The following is a 16,879-nucleotide window of genomic DNA, read 5'->3' as shown; positions in this document are numbered from 1 at the left end:
GAAAGCCAAAAAAAGAAAAGAGAAGAAGGAAAGGAAAAACCCATAAATAATAAATGTTGTTAAAACTAATGTGCGGCACTCATTAGCCTCAGGCAACTGCGCAGTCGACGATGTGGCAAGTACAAGGGATGATGATGCTGGTATATGAACTGCCGCACCAACAGGCCAAAGGGTGCAACCAGGCGTGTGTGTGTGTGTGTGTGTGAGTGCACACACAGATGAACTGATCAGGGGTTGTTGCTGTTGTGTACCCCTGTCTTAGTAGTTAGCTGTAACTGCTGCCACATCTAACGAGTTATTTTTATAACTTTTTAAAACACAACAACAACAACAACTAAGGCAAATCAAGTGCCGTCCGGGCTCAAGTAAATCAACGAGTAGTGGGGGTTGTCTCTGGCTTTTGGTGTAATTATGGCCATGTTGAAAATTTTCAAAGTACTTGTAGAGTTTTATATTTGCCAGCGCAATTAGCATAAAACCCAACTGGCTGTCGGCGTCAGCAGCAGCGCAGCCATCAAATGTTGCCAAATCACATTCCACTTGAACATTGATTGATGATGCCGATCGTAAATCACACTTCAAACTCGAGTGACAAACGCGCTTCCCTCTTTTGTTTGCTGGCCAAACAATGACGACGGCGCCGGCAACTGCCACGGATCTAAGCTGCAGTAATCACCAATTAATGCCCATGTGATACATGGAGGGGTTGGCGCCACCAAGCTCCAAGTTATACACGCTCCCAATTGCACTCAGCACCGAGCACCGAGCACCCTAAAAAAAAGCCAGCGCACTTGCAGGTGTCCTGCGTAAACAGTGTTAAACAAAAAAGTAGTTAAACACACACATCAACTTTATACCCTAGATTCATTTGGCAGACAGTTAGTCAGTCGGGGGCGGGGAGACGGGGGCGAACGGGCAGCTGGCCAGATGTCCAACTTTAACGGACAAACAATGCGAACAATTAATGAGTGAGCCGGGACGAGGCTATCGCAGGGGAAGTCGCTCATTTCCTTAACATTTGCGGCAAAAACAATTTGTGAGAGAACCAGCAGAGTGAAACTAAAAAGTAATCGACTTATAAATGCCCTGTATATTGAATATTGTTACAAATGCCGATTGATTACCTGCCTGATCGACTGACTGTTTGATGATCACCGCGTAGTCCAAGCTATATGAACTAGAAATCTGAACATTTTTACATAAGTTATCGTGTGTCTTGTAAGTGCACGCTATGGCGGAGCTTGTGGCAAATTCCACCCGCAAGTGTGGAAAAATGGTGAAAACGGTTGTATGAAACCATTTTGTTTGTTTGTTTGTTTTTTTGGCTGCAAGCTCATTTTCAAACATATTTGTGAACATTCATTTAAGATATGTTTTTCACTTTTCAGAATATCAAATTCAAATAAATTGAACTTACAGATCTTTATGAAAATTCATTTGAAACATGTTTCGCATATTTCAGAAAATGTATTTTCAATTAAAGGGTATTTTCAGCTTTAAGATCGTATTTAATTTAAAGCAAAAATAGTAAACAGCGCAAATTAACCTTTATTGGCTAAATAATAAGTACAGAAACGTTATTCAGAAAGTATATGAATTATAACAGAGATCCTTTTATGACCCAAGGTACATGCTTCTTTCTGACATGTGTGTGTGCTTAAGGATATTACTATAGTCCGAACGTAACTTAACCATATTCAGCTTTGAAAACTTGCTTTCCTAATATTTTAAATATTTTTTTTTAATTTGTTTTGAAGCACAAAAAACGTTTTAATAGAAAGTAATTCCAAGAGGCAATAAAATATTGTATTTTTCCCAAGAATAAATTAGGGAGCAGCTGCCTCATATATGTATTGCATTGAAAAATGTCAGTTTGATTTGAGGTTCCATAATGAAACCCTGGCCTATGTCACTCAAACATTAATGCCACTAGAAACAATATACCTTTGCCTAGCCTAGCATTTCTAGGGTATTAAGACCTTGCGTGCCAATGCCATATATCTGACTAAATCATAACGGTCGCTTTCTGTCACTGCCGCAAACGCTGTCAGAGGTGCCATAAAAAGCGACTTAGGGCAAACACCCAGCGCCGACAGCAATTCAGGCGATTGTAATTGCAGTTAACTACTTGTTAGGTTGCCGCTTTATTGTTTTTGTTTTTTTTGGGGGTAAAAACTGCAGTTTTTCGCAATATATTCTTTCTCTTTTTTTATGCCGAGCCGCACAATGGAGGCCTAATCGCAGGATTTTCGCGCGTTTTTCGCTAAACCGGAAGTGGCATTAGAGCGCATAACAGGCGAACGGAAGCGTTCGTTAATGCGGCTTTGGCTCAAACTGCAATCAATGGCAAATAGTACATTCAATCAAGCGTTGTTTACATTAACAATAACTGGGCATGAAACCGTTGTTTTGCCGACATTTTAGCACCAGCCTTCAAATCAATTTATGCACTGCAAAAAAAAACTAAAAAATAGAAAGAGACAAAAAAAACTTAACAAATATCAACCATAAATTACAAATGTCAGATTCATTATGCACATGGCGCTGCATATTAATTAGACTGGCGCTCGTTCGTCCTTTACCCAAATATATTTATGACCACTTGATGAACTGCACCCAGAATTTGTGTTTGGGGTTGCGCGCATGCTTTCGTCCTGGTTGCCCTCATTTGCATAACAATCAAGTCGTAGCTTGTGGTACAGCCTCAGCTCTACGATTTCGCTGCTAGTAGCACTAATGCTGAGTGAAGGGCTAAAGGATCTCGGCTCCTGGGGGTAGAACTAGCCGGCTCTAATGGTTTTCGTACACAGGCAGCGGGTGTGAAGTTGTAAAGTTTAATGTATTGTTTGTCTAACAGTTTATTCATTTGGAAAAGGAAATTTTGTTGTTTTGTGATTGGAATATGAAATATGTATGCATGCAGTTCTTCTGGGGTTGCAAAAGGGAATGACATTTCCGGCGGGTTGCCAAACTCTAAATAGGTAAAATCACATCAAATTCGTTGCAGTACAACAGCTCAGGTAAACGCAAAAGAGGCGAAAGTCTTTCGTTTTCAAATAAGTAACAAACTTTCTATGTTACCAACGAAAATTTCAAATGTCTTTTAAAACAATTTAAGGTGAATTTTTTTTTATTCAACTTAAATATGTAAAATATGTAACTGATGAGCTATCGGCAAGAACAAAACAATTTTTTTACAAAATATTGTACCTTAAAAATTAAAATGTTTGAATTTGGTAAAGATTTACTGTCTTTTCGCCTTGAATACATAAATTTTAGTAAGACAATGTTTCAAAATATATTTTTTCATTTGATTTTGTTTTTCAATTTGTGTGTGAAGTGTGATTTTATAGAATTATCCATAAAGAAAATTTCCAAATATATTTTTGTTGTAAAAGATGTAGAAAGCTGACAAAATCGTTCTTTGTTCTCAACTATATTTTTATGTCTTCCTCTTTGAAAATATTGTCTAAAAGTATGTTTTGTCAATTTGATGTGTGTGTGTATCTAGTATGATTTTTGATATACATGTGCTGACATTGAAAAATACACAAGTATAACTTTTAAGTATATGTAAAGCTTACAGGATCTTTAATAATTTTACTTTAATTGTGTCATATTAAAAGAGAAACACATGCAAATACAAATGCTTTCCCCTTGTCTCGAATATTAAATTCCTTAAGACATGCCCCTATACGAAAAATATTCCCTTTGAAAGTATTTTATCTCAATTCGATTCATGAGTATCTAAAATGATTTTTGATTTACATGTGTTTACATTTTTTGCGTACCACTTTCGGCTGCTACAATGTGACACAAATCTGCTTAAATTTGACTAAAACCGCTCAGATCGGATTAAAATCGCAATCAAAACTTGCAGCACAGTTTACAGTTTCAACTCGCACACACACGCACACACACACACACAGTCTAATGATTATCCTGAAAGGACGAGCATGCACACAAATGCGACAGATTGGCTTCCTCGGCTCGGCAACAAATGTAACAAAATACTCGAACGGCTGTTTGTTTATCCAATGTTTTTCGGTTAGATGAGCACACAACTCAAGGTAGGACAGCCGAGGACCTACATAACAGTACCAGTAACACACACACACACACACAAACACACATATTTATATACATATGCATGGCGAACCCCGAACGCTGTTGCAACACAAACAACACAACGTCACAGATTTCACAGATAAACCAATTCGAGCAGGGCAATGAATCGCTAAAAAGGTCGAGCAACTTGCTCGGCTCGACCCGTAAAAAAATCAACAACAACACCGGAGCGGATTTTGTTTGCCAAACGAAAAAGGGGTAAGCCAAAAGGGGCACAAGGTACGATGCTGCACGTGTACCGCAAAAGGGTTAGAATTTTTTTTTATTTTATGAAAAAGTGTGTCAACGAAATGCATACGAGTTCGATGCTAAAAAGGCGTAAAACAATCAATTCGCCAAATAAAATTCGATTTGCGATTTTGCCATTTTGATATCGGAATCGGAACTGAAATGACAAATTGGCACGTTTATGCTTGAATAAGGATTACACGAAATGTCCATAATTTATGCCCACATATGTCAAGTTTTAGGACTTTCCATCCTGTTAGTTAATTTAGTATATAGATGATATGGATATAGAGATTTAAGGTCTTTAAAGTCATAAAAGAAATACTCAGACAACTTAATAAAAGATTGTTTAAAAGTTATAAAGCTGAATTAAAATATACTCTTATTTATATGTAAAAATAAATATGTAAAAATCTACTTACCCACAAATTCACATACACACGAACGATTTTTTTTATCCACATCTATTAGTATAGATGAAATTTATATGATGAAAACATAACTGAAAAATCAGAGTAAATAAGAATTAGAGTATGATCAGAGATAAGTTAAAAGAACACTTATAACCAAAGCACAAAAGCGAGACATAATAGGTTTCGTGAGAATCGCAGAGTAGGGCACTATTTAAAGAATATTTTCTTTTAAGAGAGAGAAGTTCTAAAAAGGAGAAAAGTCAAAATAAATCCTCAAACAATGCAGACCTGGGTAGACCAAGTAGAAAATATAATAATATTATAATTTTATTTTATAAGCCCAAAAACTAAAATATAGATTTTCTAAGAGATTGAAAGGGCAGTTTTATAGCCCAGTAAAATTGGACAAACTCTTAAAATGAACTGCAGCATTGCTTTTATTTTATCGTGAAGTAAATACGTAATATCTTACATTCCAGCCGGAAGCAAAGCTGTTGCTCAGCGAATCGTATATAAATTGTGCCCAAAGGACCTGCACTTGACGCATTCGCATTGTGTTTGCTCCTTGCACCGTGCTGGCAATTTGTTTCCATTTTGGTTTCCTTATCGTCTTACGGCAATCGCCAAATTGTTTAGCCAGCCTCACAGAGCATTAGCATAGTCATATAGACAGCAGTCGGGGTGAAGAGGATACGGCAGGGGCTGTAGCTAGACGTACTCGTAATGCCGTTATTGATCCGCCGATAAGCATCTACAGCTACCCTGTAACACAACTGGCCATGGCCATGGATCAGCATGCAGGACGCTAATGATGCCAGCCCGATTTGCCCGAGTCCTTTTGCTCCGTATCCCGTCCCCTGTTCCGCGTCTTATTGCCGGGCTGCCCTCATGCATCCCTCAGCGCCAGTTCTGTGGAAATGAATGCAGCTTAGCAGCTCGCCCGCTGCGTATTTGCGCCTTTGTGACGGACCAGTACAACAGGAACAACAGCAATGTCCCGGCTATAATAATGATTATTGTTAAGATAAATCCCGACACCTTCAACAAAGCTGCGCCAAATGACAAACGCGTCGCTTGCCACAGCGGCTTAGTTCATAGGTCTCTGCTTTGCATTGAATGCCTTGAGAGAAGTTGCATGCCACAATTCTGCATCTTGTAGCGTTCAAGTCACCCTTTTTTATGCTCTAGAGTAGAGGGTACTATAAATTTGTTACGAAATTTGTTACGCGTCGAAGAAGACATTTCCGATTCCATGAAGTATATATATCATTATTAGTATCAACAGCCGAGGCGTTGCAGACGTTACAAATTTTATTATCAGTATATTTTCGGACTCTGTAAAAATGTCGGAGTTGGTCTGATCGGATCACTATATTATATAGCTGTCATAGGACTGGTCGGTCATAAATTAAGTTCTTTAAAGAAAATTTGTTGTTTTCAAGAGGTCTTGACTTGGCATCTTTGAGTCTTATAATGCTCCTAACATATGAGCAACATCTTATAGACATCGGACTAATATATCCTGCAGCCAAATGGGAAAAATCAGTTACAAAACGAGTTTCCATACGGAAAACTTTTCTGTTCTTTGAAATATCTTCAACCTCTTCGGCAAGTCAGCAATTACGAGCTTTTCTATTCTCCTAATATGTCTGCAATTCCGTATTAAGTCGGTCTAATTTAACACATGGCTTCTACAGGAACGATGGCATGAAAACATTTCTTAGCCACATGTCTACAAGGGTATTTAATCTACGGCGTGTCGAAGCCGTTCTTCTAGTTTTTTTTAACGCCCGGGGCGCTTTTCACTTTTCTCGTAACGGAAAATGTCAGTCAGTCAGGCAGTCACTCAGTCAGTCAGTATTTCGACTCTTGCCGGTTCATTCAACTAAATAATTTGAGTGGCATTCATGCAGGTCCACTGCCACTTGGCTCATGTTTCAGGATTGTCGGCTGCTGCTGCTGCTGTTGTTGTTGTTGCTGCTGCTGCTGATGTATATTTTAGGTATTGGTACATTCGTTTTGTACTCGTAATTCTGTGGCAGGTGACGGGCAATCTTCCATTGTTCGACTCACCCCATGTCGAATTGTAAGGGCGCAAAAATGCCCCCTACGATAAACAAGCTGCACACATTTATACACACACACAACACTCGCACACACACAGAGAGCCATTCATTTTATGTGCACTGCAATATACAATATTTATTTGAATTTAAGTCCATTGTTTGAAATCTGAAATCCGCACACAAATGCAGCTCAGGGTTGTTTGCTTTAACTGCCCAGAAGGCAGCATTAACTAGACTTGCCTTGACTTTAACAATTTCCATGTACAAAAACAATAGTTTATTTGGGTTTTTCTTCATCAACTTTATTTAGCAAAAATAAATTGTAATAGTTTACATAAAATTCATCTTAACACGTAATGTATATATATATTAAACCTGACTTCAAAAATGACTAGCCCTCGTTTATCGCATTGCAATGTTAACCCAACCAAACTAACTAAGCCTGAATCTGTTTTAATCTTAGCTAATGCTTAGAACTTGTTAAGCGTGTGTGTTAGTAATGGCTAGGTTAATTTCTTAGTTAGATTGTGTTTATATATATAATATATGGCTTGCTAGCAAGGTACATGGATGCTCTTACTAAATTTACATGGACAACCGATGTTATTATAAAGCAAATTGTATTAGCCATTAAAAGCAAAAAGTGCACTTTATAATATTGTCGTTATAAAATGCACTTTTAGTTTTAATAGTCCACTAGTGAGTACCACAAACAAGCAACCCATTCCAGGCATGCATGAATCAGTATAATTTGAACTCTGACATTTGTTTGTGTTACCCACTAAATGAATTTAATCAAATCGATTATTGAGGCCAGCCGCTTAGCATGGCCTCAGCAATCAATTTTGTGTACACTTATTGCAAAATATCAACTGATTGTGTGCCTCGACGGCAGTGAGACCTGGAAATGTTAACGTGTTAGCGGCCAGCTGCTCTAAGCAAATGACTTTTGATATTTGGTTTAAACAAAAGTGAGTCACTAGAGCAGCCAATTAATTGTTAATTATAATTTCCAGGTGGCAGTGCCGTGGTGGTCAGCACATTGTCGAACATATCACCCAGAGAAGACTGACACCATATAGATGCCCGCAAAACTATGCTATACCTGGTGGGTAAACTGTTTGTAGAGTAGTTGCTGATCCTCCTGGTAATCCTTCCAGGGCGGCGTTTGCGTATAGAAGCTGCTCTGCTGATGCAGACCCGGCTCTGACAATGGCGTTCCATTGGCAGCTGCCTCGAAGTTGCTGCGAAACAGATCGTATTTCTCTTGGGAAAACTGACCTGAAGCTGTGGGCTGTGGACTAAGCTCCGGCTGTTGCGACTGTTGCTGTTGTTGTTGGTAGTAGCGCATGCTGCTGCCCAGATCAAAACCAGGTGGTTGTGCCGTCTGATAGTCTTCGCCCTGAGCTGGCTGATAGTGCATCGCTGGCGGAGTCTGATGATGTGGCCCGTAGGGAAAGATGCGGCCGCTGCCGAACATGGGAAACGGCTGCGGATTCACAAAGAGCGCATCGAATAGCTCCTTGGTTATGCGTTCGCCGCTCAGCGTAAAGTTCTGCAGCTTCTCCAAGTCGAGATTGATGGTGTTTCCGCTCTCCAGCACCTGCTCCAGCGCAAAGATGTAGTTGTGCGCAAAGCGCAGTATCTCGATCTTGGTCAGTTTGGTCTCCTCCGGCAGCGAGGGCAGCGTTACGCGCAGCCGCTCCAGCGCATCGTTGAGCGTGTGCATCCGATTGCGCTCCCGATCGTTGGCCTTCATGCGCCGAAACTTCTTGATGCGCACCACCTGCAGCGGACTGCGCGAACGGGTGACACGATTCTTGCCGACGGCATATTTGCGTTTCGGCCGCGGCGCATTCGGATCCTCCGGCGACTTGACCGGCGTGCTCGTCAGCTGCGGCTCAAAGCCGCCCGTCGTTGCGGCGCGACTATTCAGATGCTCCACTAGAGTGCGTCCACTGCGCGTGCTGTGATTGCTGCTGTTGTCCAGCAGACCCACAAAGCCAGCCGTTGTCGCTGGCGGCGAATTCAGCTGCATATCCCAGGTGCCGGCATACAACAGCGGCGCTTGAGCTTGACCCGGCGGCGTGCCGCTGGCATTAGCCGTGCTATTATAGTGCTCCGCAAAGTCCAAACGACGCCGTGAGCTCGCATTCGCAATCGTTTCAAAGCTCTTCTCGTAGCCGCTATCGAAGGAGGCATCATCATCATCATCCTCCTCGAACTCAAACGATTGCGTCGGATTGTACGCGTTGTAGCAGGCGGACATGTTGAGCTCGGCGTGGGTAGCTGTGGTTGTCTATAGCTGTAGCTGTAGCTGTATCTGTGCCTGTCTCTCTAAATGTCAAACCAGACGCATTCCGCTCGTGTGTGTGTGTTTTTTTTTTGTAGCCTTAACCGTTTCGCGTGCCCGCACCAACTAAAAGCTGAACAGGAGTGCGCACCGGTTTTATGTTCAGCCATTAGTGCGAGCCAGAGCCACAGAACGGCAGAGCTGCCCAGTAAGCCCGCTGATTTAGGCGGCAACAACCCTCGGCGCATTGTCGTCGGTCGCGACGATGGCGGCGCCATGGCACAAATCCCAAAAGATATGCGCGCCGTGATTGCCGTTCGCTCTAGCCCAGGGGGTTGCTTTACCCACACACACAGACACAGACGCAGATACACACACAGGCACAAACACACGCACACCAGCAGCTACCAGTGCCAGTTAAAACACGAGCATTTTTTACGCATGAACGTAAGCCAATCGGAAGGATGAGTTCTCTGTCTGTCTATCTCGCTGGTCTCGTCTGGCTGCGAGGATCAGCGACAGAGTTCAAAGCGGCATGCACTCTCTCTTATCAGTCCGCCTCTGTCGCAACATTGATTGTGGTAAATCTAGTGTCCACTTAATATCAATTGCAACTCGCAGCTCGCAACTCTTTCTTTTAAACTTAAACCGCAATATTCATTTCGGGCTTACGCCTGTCGCTAAACGAATTACCGCCACGTGGCCGACACTTCTGTAAAGATGCCACAAATACTCCCGCCCAGGGCCCACGCGACGGCACGTGCCACCGAATTGGGCTGGAGAGCTTGTGGCATGAGCCACTTCACAACTGGCTCAAGTGGCTGGCGTTGCGCCCAAGATATACACGAATGCGGTTGGGATTGCAGCTTTAAGTGGCTGCCGCTTGCCGCTTCCCAATTGCCACGTGCAGGTTTGTTATGATATGTGCTCCCATTGCTGGTAAATTGTTGACACGAGTGAGCACTTAATAAATTAATGCCAAAATGACACAATTTTGCTTAGTTTAAAGGGCAAAGGATGCTAATTGATCCAATTGATGACAGTTGCTTGTATATATGACACTCAAACAACCAAGTTCCGGACCTTACCAGCCTGTTAGTGAGTTGAGGGCATATATACAAGTCCATTAGAACAAAAAAAAAAAACCAAAATAGAACGGGGCTTTTCAGCACGCTGACTATTTAAAAATCTAGTAGAAATATGGCTGATGGTTATACGGATATGTGAAAATTAATATAACGAGGAGAATTCATTGCTGACTTTAATAAAGATTTTTTGAAGAAAATAAAGTCTCTATCATACAAAAACTCATAGTTGGACCGATTTTTTTTTTTTTTGGCTCATATCTGAAGAACATGCTAGAAGTTGTAAATTCCAAGTTTGGTTGGGATATCTTGATAAACAGAAAAGTTTGTTATACAATAACTTAATTTTCGACCGATCTTTCCTATGGCTATACGAGCTATACGCTATAGTGGTTCGATGTTGATAGAATTTTATATATACATATGTAAGGAGCATAGTGAAACTGTTAAATGCCGAGTTTGATGCAGATATCTTAAAAAACATACATACATACAAGAACCTACTTTTCGACCGATTATTCCTATGGCAGCTACATGATATAGTCCTATATAGTCCTGCTAGAGAAATGCGGACTTATGAAAAGTTGTAGACTGAGAGACTTGTTCGCATTAAAACAGACAGACGAACAGACAGATATTCAGACGGACATGCTTATATCAACTCGGCTGTTGATTTTGATCCAGAATATATTGTTTCTAAGATATGGCAGTCCGATGTAGATAAGATTTGGCTCACATGTGGGAAAAATGCCAGAACTTATAATTGACAAGATTGGCTAAGATATCTTGACATATAAATAAGATTTTTCGTACAAGAAGTTATTATCCGATCACTCCTACGTGAGCTCTCTGATATAGTAAGTCGATCTGGCCCATGTCGCCATATATATTTCCCGTAACAGAATGACGGACCTATAGAAAACTTAGTGACGGTAGTTTCAAACCTAAGGGACTATATTTACTTTCATGGATAAGACTGATTAAAAATATATATTCTTTATGGACTCGGATATCTTTTTCTATACGTTCGTGACAAATTATTAATACCGCCTACGATATGATATTCATCAAAGGATAGGAAGGGTTGCACTTTTATCTACATTTTGCTATAATAAAATATACCCCCGCTTTTGAAAGGTTTAAATGTTAATATAAAATCTTAATAAAAAATCTTCTAATAAAATAGATATCGGAACATAAGTAACTCACAAAGACTCCGTAGATGTGTGATCGCCAATATTTTAGAGTTTTCTCCAGTGGATTACAGTCTTAGAGGGCCAAAAGTATTCCTATAATGAAATTGCCTCTGACCTCTTTTAAGCTGTTATTACACTGTCGACATATTATTGCGCGGTCAATTTCACCCGATTGTAACTCGTGTTTTCTGCTAACTCTGTTAATTAAAATATTAATATATACATTAAAATATAGATGTCAATATTAGTTATAGTTTATTTACATTTTTGGTCACACATTTAATACATCTTGAGATCCCCAGAGAGACGCCAGAAAACAGTTGATTATTATTGAATTTAGTCAATGGTTTTTAGGATTATCAACACGGCCTCTAGTCGGATTTATGGTTTTTAACACAATAATAATGTTACCATCAAAATTCACACCACGCGACACGTGTCGGGTGTGGTGTGTGTTGTTTTTGTTGTCAATTTTGTTATTGGTTACGCCCGAAACAGCTCAAGTGGCAGCCGCCGACCGGACGCGTGTGGCTAATTGAGGTTTGGGAGTAAGCATAATGCGTATCAATTATACAGTTAATTGAAGTGTGAGCGCTTATTAGGTTTGCAGGGAAAGTATGTGAATTATTATGGAAGCTGCATTCGTTTTCTCAACAATTGTCGCCCAAGACTCACGCTCACGCTGGCACACGCACACACACAGTCACACTCACACTTACACAGCCGGTTTAAAGAGCCTCGAGGCAGCGTCACAGTCGCGTTAACCAAATAAAAGCCAACATGGCTTAGTCCCTGTCTGCGGACTTCTGTACATATATAATTTCATCAAACATCCTAACACAGTCCGAGCCAAAGCAAATACACATACACATCAAATATATGCCCTGGGCAAATTGCATTCTAACAAGCGACGCAAATTCAATTTTCCAAGCTGCCTGTGTGCCCAATCTCCCTGCCCCGCTGTGCGTGTACGTACGTGCGTGTGTGTTTGTGTGTGTGCGGCATGCAACCCCGACTGCATTCGTTTCAGGCACGTAGCCCCGGGCAAAGCGAGAGACCAAAACAGCACCAGCTAAGCAAATGTCTGCCATCTTCAGAAGGGAACAATTTCCTCTTCATAGAGTGGATCCAATTCCGATGGCACAACCATCACCGGAAAATGCCTCACAGTCACAGGCACTGGCGATACGGACGACGACAGCGAGTCCGAGGAGAGCTCTATGACATCCGTATCGCCGGTCACATGCTTGGCCTTTTGTGACTTTAAATGAATAGATTTGCTCTTCGCTTGGCTCCACTTGTGACCACGTCGTCGTCGAAGCATCGAGGCTGGACGTGCCGTCTCCTCGGGATCGGTAGAGGTCGAGGAGTCGGAAGTAACGTGCTTGAAGCGCTTGAATTGCTTCAAGCGCGGCTTGGCCAACATCACTCGTGTCGACGGTGCAGCCGAATCGGATGTTATATGCACGAAACGCTTCTGACTTTTGCTGATGCCGCTCTGCAGCTCCGATGTCGGCGTCGAGGCGTTGCTGTCTTCGGTGTGGGTGTGGCTGTGCTTGCTGCTCGACGTAGGTCTGCTGCGATCGCGTTGCATTCTCTTTTCGCGAAAGTAGTCAAGAAAATTGGTGCGCTTCACACGCACCCGAAGTCCGCGTAGCTTTTCAATATCCTGTAATGTAAGCATGTCCAGACGCACCTCTGCCTGGCGCGTCAAACATTCCTCGACTAGTCGTGCATTAACTTGGCTTATTGCCGTGTGTACAGATCCCTCGGGTGCCCCTTCGGTTTTGTTCTGCTCATCAATGTGGGTTTCGGGACTTGGGTCATGCTTGGTTTTGATTCGTTTGCATGACGATTCCTCGGGCTGTTTCTCTGCTGGTTCCGCCTCTGCTTCAGTTGTCGTCATCGTCTGCACCTTCGCTGTCCCTGCAGACGGCAGTGCCTCATCCCTGGTCAGAAACTTTCCTCTGAGCTGCAACACTTCTGTCTCCATAGTAAAATCAGACGTTGGCGCCGGCGGGGGCGTTAACTCTTTACTTACGCCAGATACAGCTTCATATTGTCCCTCGTCGAACTCGTTGGCATCGTGCATGGCCATCGTAGATGTTCCAGACTGCAAGCTGTCCGCCTCACTGTCGCAAGGGCTAGTGGTACGCGCCACCCTACAAAATTCCAGTGGTGTTTCCGTCTCGAGTGCCCGTGAATGGGTATTACTATCGACTGTTGCTGTGGCTGTTGTGCTCCGTCTCAGTCCCTGCAAGCTCCTGAACTTGCTCAGCAGCGTATTACTCTCCATAAGCACATTGTCGTCATTTTCTACGCTTATCTGCTCGTCCTTCTCGAAGCTCCAAATGTCAGCGAAAGCTTTAAAGCCGCTGGTTTGGTTTGTGTACTTGGCCTGCGACTGCAGCAGCTCACCAAACGAACGCCTTTGCTGGATTGGTTCATCCGGCGGCGGCTGCGACGTCGTAGCCTCTAGCGCCGAATGCGGCTCTTCTGGTGGTGGTGGCGGTTCCGCTGTCAGCTCGGCAACAGCAGTTGCTGTAAGAGCTGCAGGCGAACGACGACCACTGCGCATGGTCCTGTCCATGTCGGAGATCATGGCACTGGCCATTAGTGCAGCGGCGCGAACGCGAGTGCGTCGCCCCGTGCCTGTGTAATAGGCTTCCGATTCGTCAGATTCCTGTTCCTCCTCGTCCTCATCTTCTGAGACTACTGAAAGTAAAAGTGGGATCATCTAGTTAATCACATAAGATTGTATTTAGCTTCATGTTTACCCTCCTCCCAGAACTTGGTCGGTATTCGGCAGCGTTTTCTATCTTTCTCTGCTTTTTCGCGTGCTGCTTTCTTCGCAGCCTCTTCATCTTCATCAATGCTCAATTCAACCTCCGCTTCAGCTGTGCTGACGGCGTTCTCGTAACCCTCTTCGATGGTGCCATAGTCTAATTGAGGCCGATTTTTATACTTTTCATAATCGATTTTCAAAAACTTCAGATCATCATTAGCCTCGGCCATATTCAGAGCCACAAATTTTCGCTTAAGATCTGCGCTCTTCAGCAGGCTGCTGCAGCGCTTGTGCAAAGTGTTCCATTCTAGCGCCCAGGAATAGCGTTTGTTGCGTGGTTGGAAGGCAACTGTCAGGAGGTCCTTGAGAATGCTGCGCGGCAGACGCAGGGTTTGCAGCGCCTTATAGACAGGATCATAGTCGGCCACGGGCGCATTGTGATTGGTAATGGCAACAATTTCATCGACATCTATCGTTGAACTCAACAGCTCGTATTTGATGTGATCCACTTTCTCGGCACGTGCCGCTGCTCTGCTGGAGACTACTTCATCCTCGTCCTTGCGTTTCTTTTTGATGCGCGAGCAGCGTTTCACCTCACAGTAACTACTGCGTGTTGGATGCAAATAGAACGCAGTCAGCCAAAACTCAGCCTCCATGAAGCCATGCTCCGTGAACACCTTGGCCAAATCGGCATAGTTGTCAGAGAGCTTATGCTCCAAATTTAGCATAAATTGAGTGGTCAGGCCAGGATGATAGCGCCAGACTTCAATTGTGTTGAGCTTCTGGCCAATTATCTTCAGCAGCAACGCAATCTTGGCAAACTGCCAGCCCCTGAATTTCTGCAACACGAAAGACAGATTAACATGGATTTTGCCAGGAAGAACAACAGTCAGAAACTTACACGTTGAGCCAACAAATTGTATACAAACTCCAGCACCTCCTCGTTGTTGGGCACATTCTGAAATACTGGATCTATTTGCCTGTCGAGTTCCTCATCAACATCCAGCAACGGCTTTTCATCATCGTCGCAGTTCTTATAGTTTCCAATGTTGCTTGCACGATTGCCCTTGCATATCTGCTGTTGGTAGTTCAGATTCAGATTAACTGTGTGTGGCAGCGCGTGACTATTGCGCTGCGACTCCAGCTTCTGCAGCTCATTGAGCAGAAAACGCTCGCTGTTCTCGCGCTCCTCTACATAGCGATGCATCAGCACCTTGAACTGCGCCATGTGCGCCATGAAATCATGCTCATTGAGTGCCATCAGTTCCAGCAGCTGGTTGCCCAGCACGTAGCTGGTGTAGGCTTCCAGCATAACAGCGAATGAGGTGACCAGGCTCAAATTGAAGTTTTTAAACACAATATATTCAAAGAAGCCATCCTTGCCCAGGCCCAGACGCACACAAACCTGGGCAATTAGCCTAGCTGGAGTGTAAGCCATGGCCTCCGCATTTGACGCATCTTGCATGCTTTGCGCGTAGAATCGTATGTTGTACATCTTCAAAAGAGAATTTATTTGTAAGCATTGAACACAAATTTGTATGACATCTGATTACGCACCATATTATCAATCATATAACCACGATTATCGTCCGCTACAAAAACTGTGAGCAAATAGAAATGTCCCACCAGTATAATACTCTTTTGCTCAGGATGCAGGCTCGCGGTGGAGACTCTGGGATTGCACTTCAACCAGGCGGCGAGCACACGCAGTGAAAACTGCTTAACAGCTTCCCAGCTGCCGGCATCGAACAGTTTCAGTAGACGTAGAATAATTAGATCTAGACGCTCTTGCATTAGATATGTTTCATCTGGGAACACAAAGTGCATGCATTAAAATAACATCAGTATATAGTATCCAGCCAAACACACCTTCTGCCGATGCGGGCTGCACAGCGTGCTCTATCACATGATGTTTATTCTGTATTAGGTTGGCAAAGAGCTGCTGCAGATAAGGTAGACGCCAGGGATTGACTTGGAAGTTGAGTAAATACTGCCAATCGATATCGCAGAGTCCCTTAATCTTGTTAAACGCCCTATAGCCTTTGCTCAGATAGTACAACAGCATGCGCTTCAGGCTTTCAGAGCTGCCCATCCATTCCTGGCTAAACCACAAGTGCAGCGTATGATGCGCCAGCACCCGGGCAATGTGGCCGAGCTCCTCTGTGATGCACTCGCGGGTGTGCAGTCGGCACACATCCCAGCCGTAGATTAATTGCAGAATGCGGTCATCTGGTATCAGCTGGTAGACGTCTACATCGCTGTAGTTCGCGAAGAAAACAAACATTTTCTACCACAAACAAAAATAGCCATAGCAGAAAGATTTAAGTGAAAATTTCTTGTACTTACCGCGTTGAACTCGTCATATTGTATTTGTGAGGCGCAGTCAAGAAACTTTTGTTCATTATACTGCTCTGGCAATATAATGTCCATTGCGAGCACTTTTTACCAAAAAGTTCACATAAATCAATTAGTTTTTAACAAAACATTAAGCACTTTTCTTCATTTTTCAGCCGGTTTGCATGTCATCTAGAGATGCGAGTCTAGACTCTAGATATGTGCTGTGGTAACTTATCGATAAAATCGTGAGTACTATAGCAGTGAGCTTTTTTAAGGAAGCAAAGTGCGGCATTTTAAAAACAAGACAGAGCCAATTTAAAATCATTTTGTAATTGCATTGATGAAAAC

General features: G+C 42.9%; 2 protein-coding genes across 4 annotated transcripts; both read right to left on the bottom strand.

Moving 5' to 3' along the window:
• Positions 1 to 7,050: 7,050 nt before the first annotated feature.
• tap (Basic helix-loop-helix neural transcription factor tap) lies at positions 7,051 to 9,291 on the bottom strand. The gene has a single exon (XM_064688310.1). It carries the CDS (start codon positions 9,102 to 9,104, stop codon positions 7,935 to 7,937), a length of 1,170 nt encoding a protein of 389 aa, XP_064544380.1. The 5' UTR covers positions 9,105 to 9,291; the 3' UTR covers positions 7,051 to 7,934.
• Positions 9,292 to 11,641: 2,350 nt separating this feature from the next.
• On the bottom strand, positions 11,642 to 16,723 carry LOC135432594 (uncharacterized). Of its 3 annotated transcripts, XM_064688300.1 has the most exons (7): positions 16,541 to 16,723; positions 16,064 to 16,481; positions 15,752 to 16,002; positions 15,096 to 15,689; positions 14,187 to 15,033; positions 13,451 to 14,124; positions 13,227 to 13,389 (listed from the first exon to the last, which is right to left on the bottom strand). In XM_064688300.1, the coding sequence occupies exons 1-7, from the start codon at positions 16,622 to 16,624 to the stop codon at positions 13,363 to 13,365; spliced, it is 2,895 nt and encodes a 964-aa protein (XP_064544370.1). In that variant the 5' UTR covers positions 16,625 to 16,723; the 3' UTR covers positions 13,227 to 13,362. The 3 variants fall into 3 exon arrangements, with proteins under 3 accessions (XP_064544368.1, XP_064544369.1, XP_064544370.1); XM_064688298.1 differs by having other exon boundaries at positions 11,642 to 14,124; XM_064688299.1 differs by having other exon boundaries at positions 11,642 to 14,121.
• Between the last annotated feature and the right edge of the window lie 156 nt (positions 16,724 to 16,879).

The sequence above is a fragment of the Drosophila montana genome, unplaced genomic scaffold (genome assembly GCF_035044405.1).
Source record: "Drosophila montana isolate Dmon_TW-CO22-7 unplaced genomic scaffold, ASM3504440v1 contig_3207_1, whole genome shotgun sequence".
In the NCBI taxonomy this organism is placed as follows: domain Eukaryota; kingdom Metazoa; phylum Arthropoda; class Insecta; order Diptera; family Drosophilidae; genus Drosophila; species Drosophila montana.
Note: the sequence above shows the minus strand (reverse complement) of the source record. Positions and strands in the feature narration are given on the sequence as shown.